This window comes from Ochotona curzoniae, unplaced genomic scaffold (assembly GCF_017591425.1).
Source record: "Ochotona curzoniae isolate NIBS_2020 unplaced genomic scaffold, NIBS_Ocur_1.0 scaffold_4701, whole genome shotgun sequence".
NCBI lineage: Eukaryota > Metazoa > Chordata > Mammalia > Lagomorpha > Ochotonidae > Ochotona > Ochotona curzoniae.
In genome coordinates this window covers 60,869,623-60,887,996 of record NW_024467122.1, presented here as the reverse complement: position 1 = coordinate 60,887,996, position 18,374 = coordinate 60,869,623, and the positions used below count along the sequence as shown (strand labels likewise).

At 42.3% G+C, this 18,374-nt stretch overlaps 1 protein-coding gene across 1 annotated transcript in view; it reads left to right on the top strand.

Moving 5' to 3' along the window:
• The window catches only part of PYGO1 (pygopus family PHD finger 1), a 30,403-nt gene extending 12,785 nt beyond the window's left edge, over positions 1 to 17,618 (top strand). The window contains exons 2-3 of the mRNA XM_040969767.1: positions 15,300 to 15,385; positions 16,489 to 17,618. Coding sequence (XP_040825701.1) covers positions 15,300 to 15,385; positions 16,489 to 17,610 — 1,208 coding nt within the window. The 3' untranslated portion in view covers positions 17,611 to 17,618. The remainder of the gene's footprint in view (positions 1 to 15,299; positions 15,386 to 16,488) is intronic.
• Positions 17,619 to 18,374: the final 756 nt, after the last annotated feature.

The following is an 18,374-nucleotide window of genomic DNA, read 5'->3' as shown; positions in this document are numbered from 1 at the left end:
CAGTCTAAAATAAATTTATAAAACATTTATAAAATGGGGCCTGGTGCAATAGCGTAGTGGTTAAAGTCCTTGCCTTGAAGGTGCTGGGATTCCATGTGGGCACCCGTTCTAATCCCAGCAACTCTGCTTCCCATCCAGCTCTCTGTGGTCTAGGAAAGCAGTCAAGGACAGCCCAAAGCTTTGGGACCCTGAACCCGTGTGGGAGACCTGGAAGAAGGTCCTGGCTCCCTGGTTCAGATGGACTCAGCTCTAGCTGTTGCAGCTGCCTGGGGAGTGAACCATCAGACGGAAAATCTTCTCTGTCTCTCTTCCTCTCTGTATATCTGCTTTTCCAATATAAATAAATATATAAATAAATCTAAATGAAGAAAATATCTATTAAAAATTTATAAACTGGCCTACATTTTATAAAATAAACAGTACTTACATATAGTAAAGCAAAAATTGAGTTTCTGTTATCAATGAATTTCTTTTCCAAAAGATTTATTCATTTATTTGAAAGGCAGAGTCATAGATAGAGAGAAGTGAGAGATACATCTTCCATCCCTCTGACTCCCCAATGCCCACAGTGGTGAGGGTTGGGCCAGGTGAAGCCAGGAGTCTGGAGGTGCTTCACGGTCTCCCATGTGAGTGCAGCAGTCCAGGCACTGGGGCCGTCCTCTCCTCCTTTCCTTGGTACGTTAGCAGAGGACTGGATCCAGGTCTTGAACTGGCACCCATATGGGATGCTGGTGTCACACACAGATGCTTTACCTGGCATAACACTGGCCCTCAAGGAAATTCTTTGTTGTTTTTGTTATTTCTATTTTACTTGGTAGGCAGATTTTACAGAGAAAAGGACAGGCAAAGATAGTATAGCCTCTGGTTCACTTCCCATGTAACTGCACTTGCCAGAGCTAGGCCGAGTGAAGCTAGGAGCCAGGAGCTTCATCTGGTTTCCCATGCAAGTGCAGGAACCCGGGTACTTGAGCCATTCTCTACTGCTTTCTGAGGCCACAATCCTGGAGCTAGGTGGGAAGTGGAACAGCTGAGACATGAACCGACAGCCATATCAGATGCCAGCCTCTGCAGGTACAGGATTAGCCTGTTGAGCCATGGTGTCAGTCCCCAGGAATTCTTAATTTAGAGACTCTTTGGATGAGAAAATGTACTTTATTTATCAGAGTATTCTACTATAATATTGACAGGAAAGACACAACTTCAATTTCCAGCTCAAAATAAAGACTGAAGGGTAGGCCTAGTATGGTAGCTTAGTGGCTAAAATCCTCCCTTTGCATGCAGTGGGATCTCATATGGGCACTGGTTGTTGTTCCAGCTGCTCCACTTCCCATCCAGCTCCCTGCTTATGGCCTGGGAAAACAGTAGAGGATGGCCAATAGTCTTTGAACTTGCATCCATGTGGGAGACCTGGAAGAGTCTCCTAGCTCCTGGCTTCAGATGAACTCAGCTCCAGCTATTGTGGCCACTTGGGGAGTGAACCAGTGGATGGAAGATCTTTATCTTTTTCTCTCCTCTCTACAAATATGACTTTCCAATAAAAAAAATGCACAAATCTTTTTAAAAAATTATATAATAAAAAGACTAAAGGGATGAAAGGGAGCTAAGAGTATTATTTTATTTAGTTGAGATTGATTGAGATAACAGGATAATAATATTGGTAAATATGTTTTCTTTCTTCAAATGATAGACTCTTCTTCCTACATTCTTGATATCATTCTTTTACATTATGTTGTATTTTTTTAGAGATTTATTTATTTTTATTGGAAAAGCAGATCAGATTTATTCTCCACTGGTTCACTCCCCAAGTGGCTGGAGCTGAGCTGATCTAAAGCCAGGAGCCAGGAACTAAGGTCCCAAGGGTTTGGGGAATCCTTGCCTGCTTTCCCAGGCCACAAGCAGGGAGCTGGAAGGGAAGTGGAACAGCCAGGACAGGGATGGGTTCCCTATGGGATCCTAATGCATGCAAGGCAAGGATTGAGCCATTAGTCTATTGAGCTGGGCCCCATATCACATTGTATTACAGAGGGCTCTCAACAAGTAATATTAAGTGATAAACTAAATTTCAAGTATTAACAAGTAAAAGAATCAGAGTGTAGCAAAAGGCCTTGGCAGTCTCCTTTTCTTGGTTCTGTGCCACAAACTCAACCACTGCCTTAATCGTCTTGGTTTATCTTGTGGCATTAGTGGCAAACAGGAATGTAAAGCAGGTTCAGTCATAACTTGTTACCAAAGTAAGGTCAAGAGTGCCATGTGAAGTGCTAGATTCTCATTTAAGTGTGACTAATGAATTGAAAAGTGATTGCTGTAGACGCATATCCAGGTGCACATGGAGGATATGGCGTCCATCGGAACCTGCAGAGGACACCCAGTGCCACAACAGAGGACGGAAGACAGAACAAAGTGATCATCTACCCCAGCCCTGTGTTGGCAGTGAAAATCTGGGCGAATGGAGACTCTTAAGGTGGGCTGTGTCAGCCAGTAGATTCTGGAGAGATTTCATCATGCTTGGAATGGCAAGATTGGCAGCAATTCAGAACTGTTGAATTATCAAAACCACTTGGAACAGTGCCCTTGGAGGGAGACTCCAATGCCCATTGGTGGGAGAGTAGGTAGGGCTTCTCCCTTTCTCTTTCCCCGTACTCCAGATACAGAAAAAAAAAAATAATAAAAGAGAGAGAGAATGTGGAAACAATGATCTTACCCACTTTCTTGCAGCTCTTGACCCTTTGCGCCCTAATCAGCTATGTAAAGATTATCAAAATAGGACCTGGTGGTGTGGCCTAGTGGCTAAAGTCCTCACCTTGAACGCACCGGGATCCTATATGGGCGCCGGTTCTAATCCCAGCAGCTCCACTTCCCATCCAGCTCCCTGCTTGTGGCCTGGGAAAGCAGTCAAGGACGGCCCAAAGCTTTGGGACCCTGCACCCGTGTGGGATATCAGGAAGAAGTTCCTGGATTCTGGCTTCAGACCGGCATAGTATAGGCCGTTGGGCTCACTTGGGGAGTGAATCATTGGATAGAAGATCTTCCTCTCTGTCTCTCCTCCTCTCTGTATCTGACTTTGTAATAAAAAATAAATAAATCTTTAAAAACAAAAAAAAGATTATCAAAATAACGTTTTTTCAAATTATTATTACATTGCATTATGTGACACAGTTTTTTAGTCACTGGGATTCACCCTACCCTTCCCCCAACCCTCCCCCCATGGTGGATTCCTCAACCTTGCTGCATTGCCACAGTTCAAGTTCAGTTGAGATTCTTTCATTGCAAGCATCTACCAAGCATAGAGTCCAGCATGTTATTGTCCAGATAAGTTCAACAGCTTCTTGTAAAGATTATCAAAATAAAATTTTTTTAAAATGACTGCTCTACTGTAATATAAGAACCTAATGACTAACATTGAAAATGCTCACTCCCTAATTAAAATTATTAATTGCTCATTCATTGACTTGCCAGTTGTATTGCAGCATGATGAAATTTTTGTTCTCTTTTAGAAGTAGCATGCATTATAAGTCATTACAGGAATAGTCTTAACAATACATTATTCATCAGATATCATTACTTTGTTCTCTTTCACCCTTATTTGTTTATAAGTAAATGATAGCTGAATCATTTTATACTTACATGCCTAGAACATCCATAGTTTATTATTATTATTATTACATTGAAGATCTTTATTTAGTTGATTAGGGTGCAAAGGGGTCAAGGGCCACAGGAAAGTGGGTAAGACCATTGTTTCCACATTCTCTTTTTTCCTTCCTGTATATGGGGGGAGGGGTGAGACAAAGGGAGAAACCACACCCACTGCCCAACCATCCCAGGGTCCCCAATGTGGGGCACGCTCCAAGGATACTGCTCATGTGGTTTGGATAGTTCAACAGTTCTGAATTATTGCCAGTCTCGCCATTCCAAGCACAATGAAATCTCTCCAGAATCCACTGGCTGACATAGTCCACCTTAGAGTCTCCGCTTGCCCAGGCATTCACTGCCAACATGTGCCTGGGGTAGTTGATCAATTTGTTCTGTCCTCTGTCATCTGTCTTTTGTTGTGGTACTGGGTGCTCTCTGTCAGTGCCAATGTACTGCCACAGCCCCCATGTGTACCTGGATATACTGTCCACTGCTCCACTGAGCCACAGAGGAGGCTCAGCTTTGACACATGCACTTCACAGTCAGACCATGGAACCTGCACTTCTCTTCATGGTTGAAGTTCTGAGTCAAGCAGTTCAGTTGGGGGATCCCCAAATAAACTTTGACTGAGGTGATCCCAGACCTGATTCTTATGTGTGCTTGCCAATATAGGGTCTGGCACTGTACATCACCCTAATCAGCTTATGTACATGCTGGTGGTTGCAATTGCTGGGTCAGTTCTGTCTCCAGCCCCGTCTTCTACACAAACCAATGGGTGTTGCAGTCCAGCCTGATCCTGCCCACCACACACTTACTTGGCCTTCACACAAACCAGTGGGAGCTGCAGCCTAGTCTGAGCGACCCACAATAATCCCCTACCATTCCTGGCACTGCCCTGGTTCCTGTGCCTGCCAGTATGTAGAGAAGACTGGTCAAGTCTGTCCCACATCCCATTCAGTTCTCAAACATGTCAATGAGCGTTGAAGCTTAGTTCAACCCAACTAGCCCCACTATCCATTCAGACCACACACATGTTGGTGGTGCCACTCTGTCTAGCCAGGTCTGCCCCAGTCCTGGTTTTCATGTTCTCCAGTGGGAGTGGCAACCCAAGGGAGAAGTGCCCACCATTTCCCTAGTGGACCCACCCCACTCTGGATCATGCACTTGCACTCTCCAGGTGGTTCTGCAGTTTAACTTGACAGAGTTAGCCCCCAGTGCCAGCATCTGCCAGCTGATGCTGTGGCAAAGCCCAATTAATCCACACCCACTCTAGCTTCTGTATGCACCAGTAGAAACAGTCAACCCAGCCTGGATTTCCCCTAATCCAGCTCATATGAGGCCAACAGGTGTTGTAGCCCTACCTGGCCTGGTCTGCCCCCTTACCAGCTCTCACGCTCTCCAGTGGGAGTGGTAGACCAGCAAGGGAGCCCCGTGTAGTCCCCCTACCAGCTCTACCCACCAGTTCTCATGTATGTTGATTGGGTGCTGCGGTCCGGTTTGGCATGGCCCTCCTCGCCTTGGCATTTGCCAGTGGATACTATAGCCTGGCACAGCCCGGCCCACTCCCAGTTCCAACTCATGTTAGTGGGGCTACAGGCCAGCCCAGCCCAGCTGGTACTCAGTCCCAGCCGTAATGTGTACTGGCATGTGTTGTGACTGACTGAACCTGGCCTGACCCATAATTTATTCTGGTGCTTGGATTCACCAGCGAGCAATGGGAACTGGCCCAGCCTGGTCTACCCCTGACCTGTACCAAATGTATGCCACTGGGTACTGTTCCCTGGCCTGGTCTGGGCTGCTCCTTATCATGGTTCTTGTGCTCACCTGCAGGGACTATGGCCTGAAAGAGGAGTTTTCCAAGCTCCTCCATCAGAACCTCTCCCAATATCAGATCTCATGCACACCGGTGGGTCCATGGGCTGGTCCTACTTAGTCCACCTCCTGTCCTAGCAGGAACAGTGGCCTTTCCTGACCGGCCTTCAACCCATTCTGTTTTTTATTGTTGGGTGTTACAGTCCAGCCTTGCCTGGTCCACACACAGACACAGCTCACATCTGGCTCAACAGGTGCATAAACCTAGCCTAGCCTGTCCTTACAACCTACTCTGGTCCTCTCGAGCACCAGTTAATGCTGGAGTCTAGCCCAGTCTGGCACGCCTAGCCCCAGTCTACACTTGTGTTGAGGGACATTGCAACCATATCCAGACCAGAACATAACTCCCACTCCAGCCCCCACACTCACCAATGCGAACCTCTTCCCAGCCAGGGTGTCCCCTTAGCTCCCCAACCAGGCCTGTTCCCAGCCACAGATCTTGTGCACATGCCAGTGGTTGCTCTGACCCAGCTTGGCATAGGCCCTCACCTGTTATGACCTTTGCCATTGGATGCTGTAGCATGGCCTGACCCGGCCTGCCCCCAGTCCTGACTCTTGCTGGTGGGTGATGGAACCTGGTCCTGCTCAGTCTGCTCCCATCCCTGGCTCATGCAAACCAGTAAGTGTAACAGCCTAGCCCTAGCATGACCTTTGCTCCAGCCTGGTTTCTGCTCTTTCCAGTGAGCTAAGGTTTGCTCAGCCCTTCCCAGTCTGCCCTGCTTCCAAAACCAAACTACACATTAGCCAACAGTTAGAGCTACTTTGCCCAGCTTGCCCTACCCTCAGGCCTGGACATGTGATCACCAGTGAGAGTTTTGACCCACTAGATGAGTTTCCCACCGCAACTCTTGAGCTAACCAGCAGGACTTATATTTCCACAGGGTTGGGCCCACATATCCCCCCCAGAATCTAACCCCGTATCTGTTTCTCTCATGTGCTGGTTAGTCTCCCCAGCCATAGATTTCACATGGAGTGGTGTGTGGTGGTCAGCAATGTTCCATGATAACAATCCCTACTCAGGACTCAAATGTAGGCTGGTATATCAGTCTGATCCATACAGATTTTCTTTTTTTTTTTCTTTTTTAAAGATTTATTTTTATTATTTTTGTATTGGAAAGGCGGATATACAGAGAGGAGAGACAGAGAGGAAGATCTTCCGTCCAATGATTCACTCCCTAAGTGAGAGCAACGGCCGATACTATGCCAATCCGAAGCCAGGAGCCTCTTCCCAGGTCTCCCACGTGGGTGCAGGGTCCCAAGGCTTTGGGCCGTCCTTGACTGCTTTCCCGGGCTACAGTCAGGGAGCTGGAAGGGAAGCGGGGCTGCCGGGATAGAACCGACGCCCATATGGGATCGCAGGGCGTGCAAGGTGAGGACCTTAACCACTGTGCCACCGCGCCGGGCCCCATACAGATCTTCTGACCTCTCCCCTCCATACCACCAGGTCTCAGTCCCCTCGCTTACCTGTCATTGGGAGTCCCTCAGGATTTATTCCTCATCTACATGCACAGTGGCCTTATTCATGGATGACTCTAGGCAACAATTCCACACCCCTAAGACCCCAGAGCTAGCCAGGTGGACAGCAGGCAGAGCCTGGCACCAATTGGCATGCTAGTTGCCCAAAAGTAAGGAGTTGCTTACTATGTGGCAGCAGTGGCTGTGGCTAGGACCCTAAGCATTGAGTCCGCCCTGGTTCAGGTCCCCCAGTAGCCATCAGGCTGCTGGGGAAGCTCCCACCACTCAAGCCCTGAGGTTGAACCAAACATCCATAGTTTTTTAAGGTTTATTTATTTGAAGGGCTAGCATGGTAGCTGATCTTCCGCCTGTGGCAGCAGCTTTCCATATGGGTACTGTTTCAAATCCTAGCCACTGTACTTCTGATCCAGCTTTCTGCCACTGGCTTGGGAAAGCAGTGGAGTATGGCCCAGATGTTTTGAGCTCAACACCTGTCTGGAGACCCAGAAGAAGCTCTGAACTTCCAGCTTTGGACCAGCACAGCTGTTGCAACCATTTGGAAAGTGAACCAAGGAGTAGAAGGTTCTGCCTCTTCCTGTTGAATAACACTCCCAAGTAACAGAGTCTTTAAAAATATATATTTAGTTAAAAGAGTCACAGGGAGAGGAGAAGAGACAGAAATCTTCTGTCTACTGGTTCACAGCTTTAGCATCCACATTTTTAATCTACTTATTAATACATGTAGGATGAGGTTACACTGTGGCCTGTGCTTTGCTAGAAACCTGAAACACTGGGATTATCTTATTTATGTTCAAAACTATAACATGGATGGGTTGTGTATTACTATTAGGACAAATATGTTTCTGGAGAGCATAGAAATTATAAATCATATATTGCTATGACTCTGGTGGAATGATTGTCAAGAGGCTTTTCAGTTCATCACTTCATCCTTCATTATTTCCATTATAGTCATTATTTACCCATTTCTTCATGAAATAGAATCAAACCACCCGTCAGTAATTTCCTACAACACAGAATCCCATTTCATCTTTGCTATACACTTACAGACATCCTAGGCTTCTTCAAATTACTATTCCTGTTCTCTCCCCAACAATCAAACCCCAGCACATCTCTCAACATCCTTTTCTAATTTGCTAATGCAATCTCATGGTAATCCATCTCAAATTAGAAGGGATCTTACCCCTCTGGTTTCAGTCTTAGTTCTGGGAGTTATTCAGGTACTTCAGCTATAAAAACAACAAAGTATAACATTCTAGCTACTAAACGAATCCTAGTATCTGATGTCACACTTGCATAAGTTATAGGATAATCAAGTAGCCTATTAGACAAATGGCATTATTGAATTAATACAATCATCAGTTTCATTGAGAACAAACCCCTTAACTGAGTCCTTATAATATGCTATATTACTTTGGCCTTGTAAACCAAAAATGGAGACTATTCCATGGCAAAGAAGAAACCTGTTCCAACACTGGCATTCAAAGCTGAAATTCTTTCCTGATTTTTCTTCTTAAAGCATGTAACTTACCCTGCAGTATTATGTCAGTATTAAGAAAAACAAAATTCAAGCACTTCATGGACATTGTGTATTACATGCCTTGTGCCAACAGTCTATTACGAGAATGTTATTTAACATGTGGCTCTTAATATTACATGTGACACATCATTAATCATATATGACACATTAAACCACATCAGTTCTGAGCAACATTCTTTTTATTTTTATTATTTTTTAATATTTTTTATTGGGAAGTCAGATATGCAGAGAGAAAGAGAGACAGAAAGATCTTCCATGTGCTGATTCACTCCGCATGTGGCCACAACGGCCAGAGCTGAGATGATCCAAAGCCAGGAGCCAGGAGCCTCTTCTGGGTGTCTCATGTGGGTGCAGGGTCCCAAGGCTTTGGGCTGTCCTCAACTGCTTTCCAGGCCACAAGCAGGAAGCTGGATGGGAAGTGGAGCTGCCGGGATTAGAACCGGCGCCCATATGAGATCCCAGTGCATACAAGGTGAAGACTTTAGCCATTAGGCTACCATGCCAGGTCCCTGAACAACATTCTTTATTGCCTTCAACATTTGTCTCTTTTCCACCTGCCTTAAAGAAATCAGCCATGTGGTCTGAACAGTGTCTATTTATTCCAGGCATGTAAAATTTGGGAGTTCATTTATTGGATCTGTACTTGGCATCTTATTTTTACCTTGGGCTCATAATACTTTCTCACTTGCTCTCCTTAAATAGGACATCATGATTTGGGGGGTGGCAAGAAAACACAGCATTATAGCATAAAAGGTAGAAACTACTGCCTGCCATGCCAACATCCCATGTGGGCACTAATTTGTGTCCTAGTTGCTTCCCTTCTGATGGTGTGGGAAAAGCAGCAAAAGATGGGCCAGGTGTTAGGTCTCTGCCACCCACATGGGAAATTCAGATGAAGTTCCTGGCTGCTGTCTTCAGTCTGGCCCAGCCCTGGCCTTTGTGGCTAACTGGGGAAGGAGATGGCAGGTATAAGACCCCTCTCTCTGTTTCTCCCTCTCTCTGTTTCTCCCTCTCTCTACAGCTCTGGATTTCAAATAAACCTTTTTTTAAAAAAAGTACTTAAATGATTCCCACTATCATAATTTTCCCTTAAAATTACAAGCAACTTTGATATTTGGAAAGTAAATAGAGATAGTAGATACCATTAAGATAATATTTTTTTTTCCATTTAAATTTTTATCCAACCATGTGTTGGCAGTGAATATCTGGGCAAATGGAGACTCTAAGGTTTACTATGTCAACCAGTGGATTCTGCAGCGATTTCATCATGCTTGGAATGGTGAGATTGGCAGCAATTCATAACTGTTAAATTATCAAAACCATTTGAACAGTGCCCTTAGAACATGCCCCACATTGGGGACTCTGGGATGGTTGGGAGGCTGGGTGTGGCTTTTCCCTTTATCCTTCCCATTATTCCAGATACAGAAAAAAGAGAGAGAGAATGTGGAAACAATGGTGTTACCCACTTTCCTGTGGCCCTTGATCCTTTGCGCCCTAATCAACTATGTAAATATTATCAAAATAAAATAATAATTTAAAAAATAAAAATAGTGAGTTTTTAAACTTAAATCATAGTTCCTCGGTATTCTTTAGAATGCTGTGACTGGTAATTCAGACATCTTTTATTATATATTAAAGGCTCCTTATTAATATTCTATTTTTAGGAATTTACTGTTTATACTTTGGTAAGAATGAAATACTTATGACAGCTGTTAGGAAAGACAGGACTTTAAAGCTTGATGTCTTGGTTTATTTATATAACCACCTTATTATTTGACCTTTCAGGTCATTGCTAATTCTTTTTTGCTTAGCAAACTCATCAGAATCTTTAGATATTCAGATGCAAGAACAGTTGCCTGTTCAGCATATATTCATAACGAGTGCAATCATTAGTTCGTTTTCCTAGGTAGTCTATGAAGAAATAATCATAGGCTTAGTCAAATCTGAACTGTCACATTTTAGTAAGTGACCAGGAGTGAACTGGATCTCGGTGAAAGTCCTTTCTGTAGAACTGTCTTCTCAAGTAGGATTACTACTTTATATTAAAATGAAGGGATAGAAATTTCTTGGTTTGAACTAGAAGTTTCTATTTTTGCCTTTTGTGGACTACTGAGGAAGGCAATACTGGTGAACTGGTGTCTTTGAATTAGATAAACCTAGTTTTAGTCAAGCAGCCAAAGGAGAAATATATAAATTGGGGTTAATCAAAATTATAAACTTGTGTGTTTCAAAGGACACTCCCATAGTGAAAGACAGTCCATTGTGGGAAGAAGATATTTGAAAGTCATGTACCTGTTGGGAGTTTAAAATTCACAATATATAAAAAATTCTTATAACTCAGCAAGCTAAAAAGTAGGCATTCAGATCCTCTTACACAGAAGTTGATTGGTGTGTGCCAGGGTCCTGGGTAACGGCGTGTTCTGCAATTACAGAGTGAAAATAATAAAGGTCTCTGAACTGAACTGTATACTTAGTGTTAGGTTTTCACTGTGCTGCTTGGCCAGTGGGGCGACTCCTTTATCTTTTTTTTTTTTTTTGAAGTGGGAGTGACTGACCTACATCATAAATTTATTATATTAAGTAAAACAACACTGATATAATACTTCTAAAAATGATGGAGCAAATCTACTTCATAAAATCTTTTAAAATTCTGAAAATGAAAGAGAATAATGGAAAAATAAACAAGGGAAAAGACACAGCGCACTAACAGCAGTCTGGATAGTGTGATGTGTGTAACGTGGGCTGTTAGAACAGCTCCACCCCTCGGAAATTGAGGGCTGATGTACAGAACGCTGACAGTTCTCAATAACCAACTCAGTCCTGGAGATGAACAAGTTAAATGAGTGGTATTCTTACTCCTTTAATAGGAAAAAAAAAAAAAGAGTGAAGTAGAAAAGGTTAAAAATGCCTTTCATTGGGTGGCCGTTCCCCAGCCCCAGGTACTGAAGGGTTGGGAGACGGGGTGTGGCTTCCCCCAGATACAGGAAGAAGAAAAAGAAAATTTGGAAACAATGGTCTCACCCACCTTCCCCTTCCCACCCTGATCAACTGTGTAAACATTGCCCCCCCCCCAAAAGTTCTTGAAACACAGGAGCCAAAGGATTCAAGGATACATATTGAGTCAGGGGACAAGGAAAATCCCATCATGGGAATGTGTTACTACACATCCCATCTAGGTACAAGTACAAAACTTGGACTTGAAGGCCTGGATATGTTAAAGAAAACCTAAGAGGTTGGTCTCACTCACTAGCATAAGTAACGATTCATTCAAAAATAAGTAAGTTGGGCCCGGCACGGTGGCGCAAGTGGTTAAAGGTCCTCACCTTGCACGCCCCAGGATCCCATATGGACGCCGGTTCTAATCCCGGCAGCCCCGCTTCCCTTCCAGCTCCCTGCCTGTGGCCTGGGAAAGCAGTCGAGGACGGCCCAAAGCTTTGGGAACCTGCACCCGCGTGGGAGACCTGGGAAGAGGCTCCTGGCTTCAGATTGGCATAGTATCGGCCTGTTGCGCTCACTAGTGAATCATCATCGGACGGAAGATCTTCCTCTCTGTCTCTCCTCTCTGTACATCCGCCTTTCCAATAAAAAAATAATAAAAATAAATCTTAAAAAAAAAAAATAAGTAAGTTGTGGGTTACGGGGTGCGGGGGGAAAGAAAATATGGAAATGGTGATCTCACCCACTTTCCTGTAGCCCTTGACCTTAATCACTCTAATCAACTAGGTAAAAATCATCAGAAATAAAAATAACTAATAATTAAAAAAAAATTGTGGGGCCAGCACAGTGACTCAACAGGCTAGCCCTCCACATTTAAGCACTGACCTCTCATGTGGGAGCCGGTTTGAGTCCTGGCAGCTCCATTTCCCTTTTAGACGTCTGCTTATAGCTTAGGAAAGCAGCAAGGTAATGGCCAAGTCCTTGGGACCCTGCACACGTATGGGAGGCATAGAAGAGGCTCTTGGCTCCTAGCTTCAAATTGGCTCACCTCTGACCATTGAGGCCATTTGGGAATGAGCAGGTAGAAGATCTTCTGTCTCCCCTTCTCTCTATGTAAATATGCCTTTCCAGTAAAAATAAATAAATCTTTTTAGTATGAATTTAACATTTAATAAAGTCACATCATTTTCTCAATAGATGGATCTTACCACCTTAACCTAGGGGAAAAAAATGTGAAACGTGAGGAGATAAGAGTTAAAAATGTCACCCATGTGACAAATAAAAGGTCTAGGCAGAGCTATGCAAGCACAGGAAAGATAAAACACTGATGACTGTGCAAGCATATTAAAGCAAAGTAAATGGATTCACTAAAAAAAGGAATAAAACAGCATGCAGAAGGCCAAAGACCCCTAATATTCTTACCTATGCTTCAGCTGACAGAATTTAATAGGAATATGTATTTTGGAACACATAGACAAGCTAATACAGTTAAATGAGATGAAAGGTAATTCGAAATCTAAGGAAGCAAGTTAAGATTAAAACAAATCATTGAAATGCGTGTTCGGTTAAGACCGCTTGAGACGCCTGCATTCCATATCAGAGTGCCTTGGTTTTAGTATAGGTTAGAAACTCTAGTTTCTAATCCAGCTTTCTACTGGTAGCAGATATTGGCTCAAGTTCTTGGGTCCTTACTACTCATACGGGAGACCCAGATAGAGCTCTAGAGTCCTGGCACTGGCCTGGCCTAACCCTGGGAATTTGCAGGCATTGTGGACCAGCAGATGGAAGATTTCTCTGCCTGTCCCAGTCACTGACTTTCAAATAAAGAAGTTAGCTTTTAATAGAGCAACATAATTACTGAATACATAAAAAGTATGGAACAGAATTAAAATAGCTTTGACCATGAGAAGTGAACCAGCAGATAGAATATCTTCCTTTCTGTGTCTCTCCCTCTCTGTAACTCTCAAATAAATAAATCTTGTGAAAAAAAAAAGTTTAGGCCAGCATTGTGGCATAGTGAGCTAAGCTGCTGCCTGCAACTCCAGCATCCCATTTAGTTCTAGGAATACTTTTACATGTATATAAAGATACTTATACATATATTTTTCATTTGTAGTAACAATAAGAATTTGGAAATAACCCAAACACCCATAAATAAGGAGCAGTAACTAGTTTTGTCAATTGTAATTAGAGAATAATAGTTATTAAAGAATAAAGCAAATTTATGTGTAGTGATATGATCTTCAAGTAAAAGGCAAAGTACAAACTAATTTTTATTATGCTCTCATTTGTGTCCCCTAAAAATACATTATGCAGATACTTAACTCTGAGTTTAGACTATAAGTTTATCTAGATTTTTCCTGAAAAGCTAGATTAGAAACTAATAGTAATGGCTGTAGAGGGAGTAAAGAAGTTGACTTTAATGTCAAGGGAGTGTAGGCCATTTATTTCCCTTTTTCCCTGAAATAATAATAAATATAACTCCTCCTGCTAGGCTGTGCCTCCTGCTGGTGAGCATGAGGACCAGGGCTGGAGGCAGGCCAGGCTGGACAAAGTAGCAGTACCTATTGGCATATGTGAGGGCAGGTTCTGGGGACAGGTCAGGCTGAGCTAAGCTGCTGTACACATGGTATGCTTGGGAACTGGATGGAATGTAGGCTCAACCAGAATAGGCCACAGCAGAGGCTGGCATGCAAACTGGGGCTTGGGGTGCACCTGTTGGGGGTTAGTGGGAGTTAATGTGGGTCGACCCCACTAGGCCACAGTACCCAGTGGTATGTGTGAAGACCTGGTCTGGGGCTGGGCTGGCCTGGGCTGCACTGCAGCATTCATTGGTTCACGTGAGATGTGGAGCTGGAGAAGAACTTACCAGGCAGCTGCATCCACAGCTGTATGTGTTGGCTGATGTAGGTGATGGAACGAACCTGATTCTGCACTAGCTGGTGAACACAAGTTAAGTATAAGATCAACCCAAGCAAGGTTTCTTGGGGGACTCCCCAGCTGGACCTGCTGGACTGAGACCCCAGCTACAGGGAATAATCACAGGATGTATGGTCGACCTTGGAGTGCATGTATCAGGACTGGGCCTCCTCAGTTGCTGATGCCTGTGCAGTGGACAGCGTGCCAAGATGCATACAGGGGACATGACTGCTAGCTCATCTCGGCCAACAGGGGATGGGGACATTGACTACCTCATCAAAAAATGGAAAACAGAACAGGTTGGACAACCCTCCTGGCCAAGCTTTGCAGCAAGTGCCTGGGTCTCTGGGTGCACCAAAGTGGGCTTTATTAACCAATAGACCTTGGAAAGATTTTCTTAGTCCTAGAGCAATGAAACCAACAATGTCTCAGAACTATCAAAACCATTCAAGTAACACCCTCAGAACTCCCTTCTCTATATTGGGGTCTCTAAAGTGTCATCAAATGGCCATCCCCCATCCTCCATCCCCAGGTGCTCATACGGTTTAACAGTAAGGAGTGTCCACCCCTCTGTGAACACAGGAGGGAAAAAAAAACAAACATTTGTTCCACTGACCTTCTTTCATAACTGACCCTCTCTACCCTAATCAGAGACTCACAAGGGCATGCCCTCTTTCAAACATGTAAACAATATTTTTTAAAAAATTTTAAAAATTAAAAGAATAATAAACATAAAAGCACAGAGACATGATTTGTTTTGGCTGAAACCGGAAGAGACTTTAAAGTACAACAGAAAAGCGTAGCATTGCTTTTATTTAATAAAAATAGATAGTCCATAAATGGGTAAATATAATAGCTATTGCTATAAGAGACTTAAGATGATCACAGTTACAGGTGCAAATATCTTTTTTGTTTGTTTGTTTTTTAGGTGGTGATAGTGGACTGGATGGGTTAGGAGGACCAGGTGTACAGCTAGGAAGCCCAGATAAGAAAAAACGCAAGGCAAACGCACAAGTAAGTTGACATTTTCTTAAAGATTTGTTTGTTGGTAGTATTAGGTACATTAGGTAATTTGGTCATGGATTTTGTTTCCTGGCTTCATTTAAAAAACAGATAGTGAATTATAGATTGATTATATTTTAGGAACTACTGTTGTAAATTATTGCAGGAAAACGTATGGGCAGACAAATTAAAATGTCAATTCAAAAACTTAAAGGTAATCTGTTGGGGGTGGGAATTAGGGGGGAATCCCAGCCTATAAGAAATTGTACCACACAATTCAAAATTCAAAATAAAAATATGTGTAAAAAAGCTTAAAGGTTTTTAGAAGGCATAAATTCATGTCATTTTACTAAAATACCTTAAAATACATGGAACAATTTTAACCTGAAGTGACATTCAGCTATTAATCAATTTGATGTGCATTTCATAAAGCAATCATATGGATCCTTTACTACTATAACCTGTGATAGGAATAAAAAATTATATATATATATATATATAGGCTTAAACGGTCTTATTGTATATATTTATGAGGTACTCTGTTTTTAATAAGGTTTCAGGTAAGTATTTTCACATGCAGATTATTCCCCCCCCTCCTTTAGACCACTATTAAAACTTTGCAATTGACTAAAACTGCAGTTGACTTTCCAGTTTGTAGTCCTAGAACTTAGTGTTTTAAGGATAATTTAACAGTGTCTCCAAAATATTGTACTAGGAAAAAAATTTAGACTATTTGGGCATATGACAGGTGTTTTGGTAAAATGCTTTAGTATTTGAAATCAGAGTAGAGTTACAGGTAAGCACATTAAATGAAAATGATGATAGTGAATCTGCTTTTGAAAGTTAAATACTTTGGGGTTTGTGGTAACAATGGAATTGATCTCTTAAAATTATATTTTATCTCCTTTTCTAAATGAAGAAAACTTGTACATTTTTTTAATCTGGTATAATTAAATGTAATCATTCATTATAATTAAAAAATAGAGAAATTAAATTTTCTAACACTATGAGAGGAATGTGAGTAAAACCAGATTCTTGGGTATTAGGATAACAGGGGATTTTTAAATCACTTCTTTAATGAAAAACCTGTATTTGACTTTACATTCTCATTCCAGGGACCTTCTTTTCCTCCATTGTCTGAATATGCTCCACCACCGAATCCAAACTCTGACCATCTAGTGGCTGCTAATCCATTTGACGACAACTATAATACCATTTCCTATAAACCACTACCTTCATCAAATCCTTACCTTGGCCCTGGTTATCCTGGCTTTGGGGGCTATAGCACATTCAGAATGCCACCTCACGTACCCCCAAGAATGTCCTCCCCATACTGTGGTCCTTACTCACTCAGGAATCAGCCACATCCATTTCCTCAGAATCCATTGGGCATGGGTTTTAATCGACCTCATGCTTTTAACTTTGGGCCACATGATAACTCAAGTTTTGGAAATCCTTCTTATAATAATGTACTAAGTCAGAATGTTAACATGCCTAATCAACATTTTAGGCAAAACCCTGCTGAAAACTTCAGTCAGATTCCGCCACAGAATGTTAGCCAAGTACCTAATCCTGATTTAGCATCTAATTTTGTCCCTGGGAATAATTCAAATTTTTCTTCTCCCATAGAATCTAACCATTCTTTTATTCCTCCCCCAAATACCTTTGGTCAAGCAAAAGCACCTCCCCCAAAACAAGACTTTAGTCAAGGAACTACCAAAAATGCAAATCAAAATTCCTCTGCTCATCCACCTCATTTAAATACGGATGACACAGTGAATCAGAGTAACATTGAATTAAAAAATGTTAATCGAAACAATCCGGTAAATCAAGAAAACAGCCGTTCGAGTAGCACTGAAGCTACGAACAACAGCCATGCAAATGGGACACAGAATAAGCCACGACAACCCAGAGGTGCAGCAGACACGTGCACCACAGAAAAAAGCAGTAAGTCTATCCATCCAAGCCGTCATGGCCATTCGTCTTCCGACCCCGTGTATCCTTGTGGAATTTGTACAAATGAAGTGAATGATGATCAGGATGCCATCTTATGTGAGGCCTCTTGTCAGAAGTGGTTTCATCGGATCTGTACTGGAATGACTGAAACTGCTTATGGCCTCCTAACTGCAGAAGCATCAGCAGTGTGGGGCTGTGATACCTGTATGGCTGACAAGGATGTCCAGTTAATGCGCACCAGAGAAACTTTTGGTCCACCCACAGTGGGCAGTGATGCTTAGTCACAGGCATTAAGTAAAGTGCTCCCCCACCCGTGTATCACAGAGATTCAGTGACGCAGGCTGTGAAATGGTTTACATTATTTTTTTAAAATGCACATGCAAGAAAGTTATTTACTTTCAGTTTTTATTAGTAGTTCACTTAATTCAAGTAGAAATTTTGTATTGTGTTTGTTGTCTTAAATGAGAATAATGTATATGGGGGCGCTTTAGAAACATTAAGAATAAATGTTAGTTGTTATTTATCATAAACAAAAAAGCCTTTTGGAGCTTCAAAATAATATATTAACAAATGCAGGCGATTTTTAGCTTTTAAGAGTTAGAATCTTGAAAAATGTATAGTGCTGAACTCAGCTATACACATTAAACATTTGATTCAAGGAGTTTTTCAAGGATCCATTTAACATTTTCAGAAAATAATATATGTTGTGATAACATGGAGAAAAACATGCCATTTAATTTATTTTAAAAAAGTATGATACCAAATTCTTCCTCCAATGGAGTCTTTGAAATTAACTCTGTTTTTGTACAGATACAAGATAAATCTTAGCATATGTCGGATTCTCAGTATTTGTTGATAAACTGGATTGCAGCACATGCAATTGCTAATGTTGGATCAGTTGGAAATTGAGTGCAGTTAGTAAGGTTGACATAGTGTGTTTCCACTTGTGCTATTTAGAGCTATGTTAGTGTTTATACTCTTAATGTTCTTTGATTATTGTTACGTTGCTTATTGTTTTACAGGGAACTAAATAAGCTAGAATCTT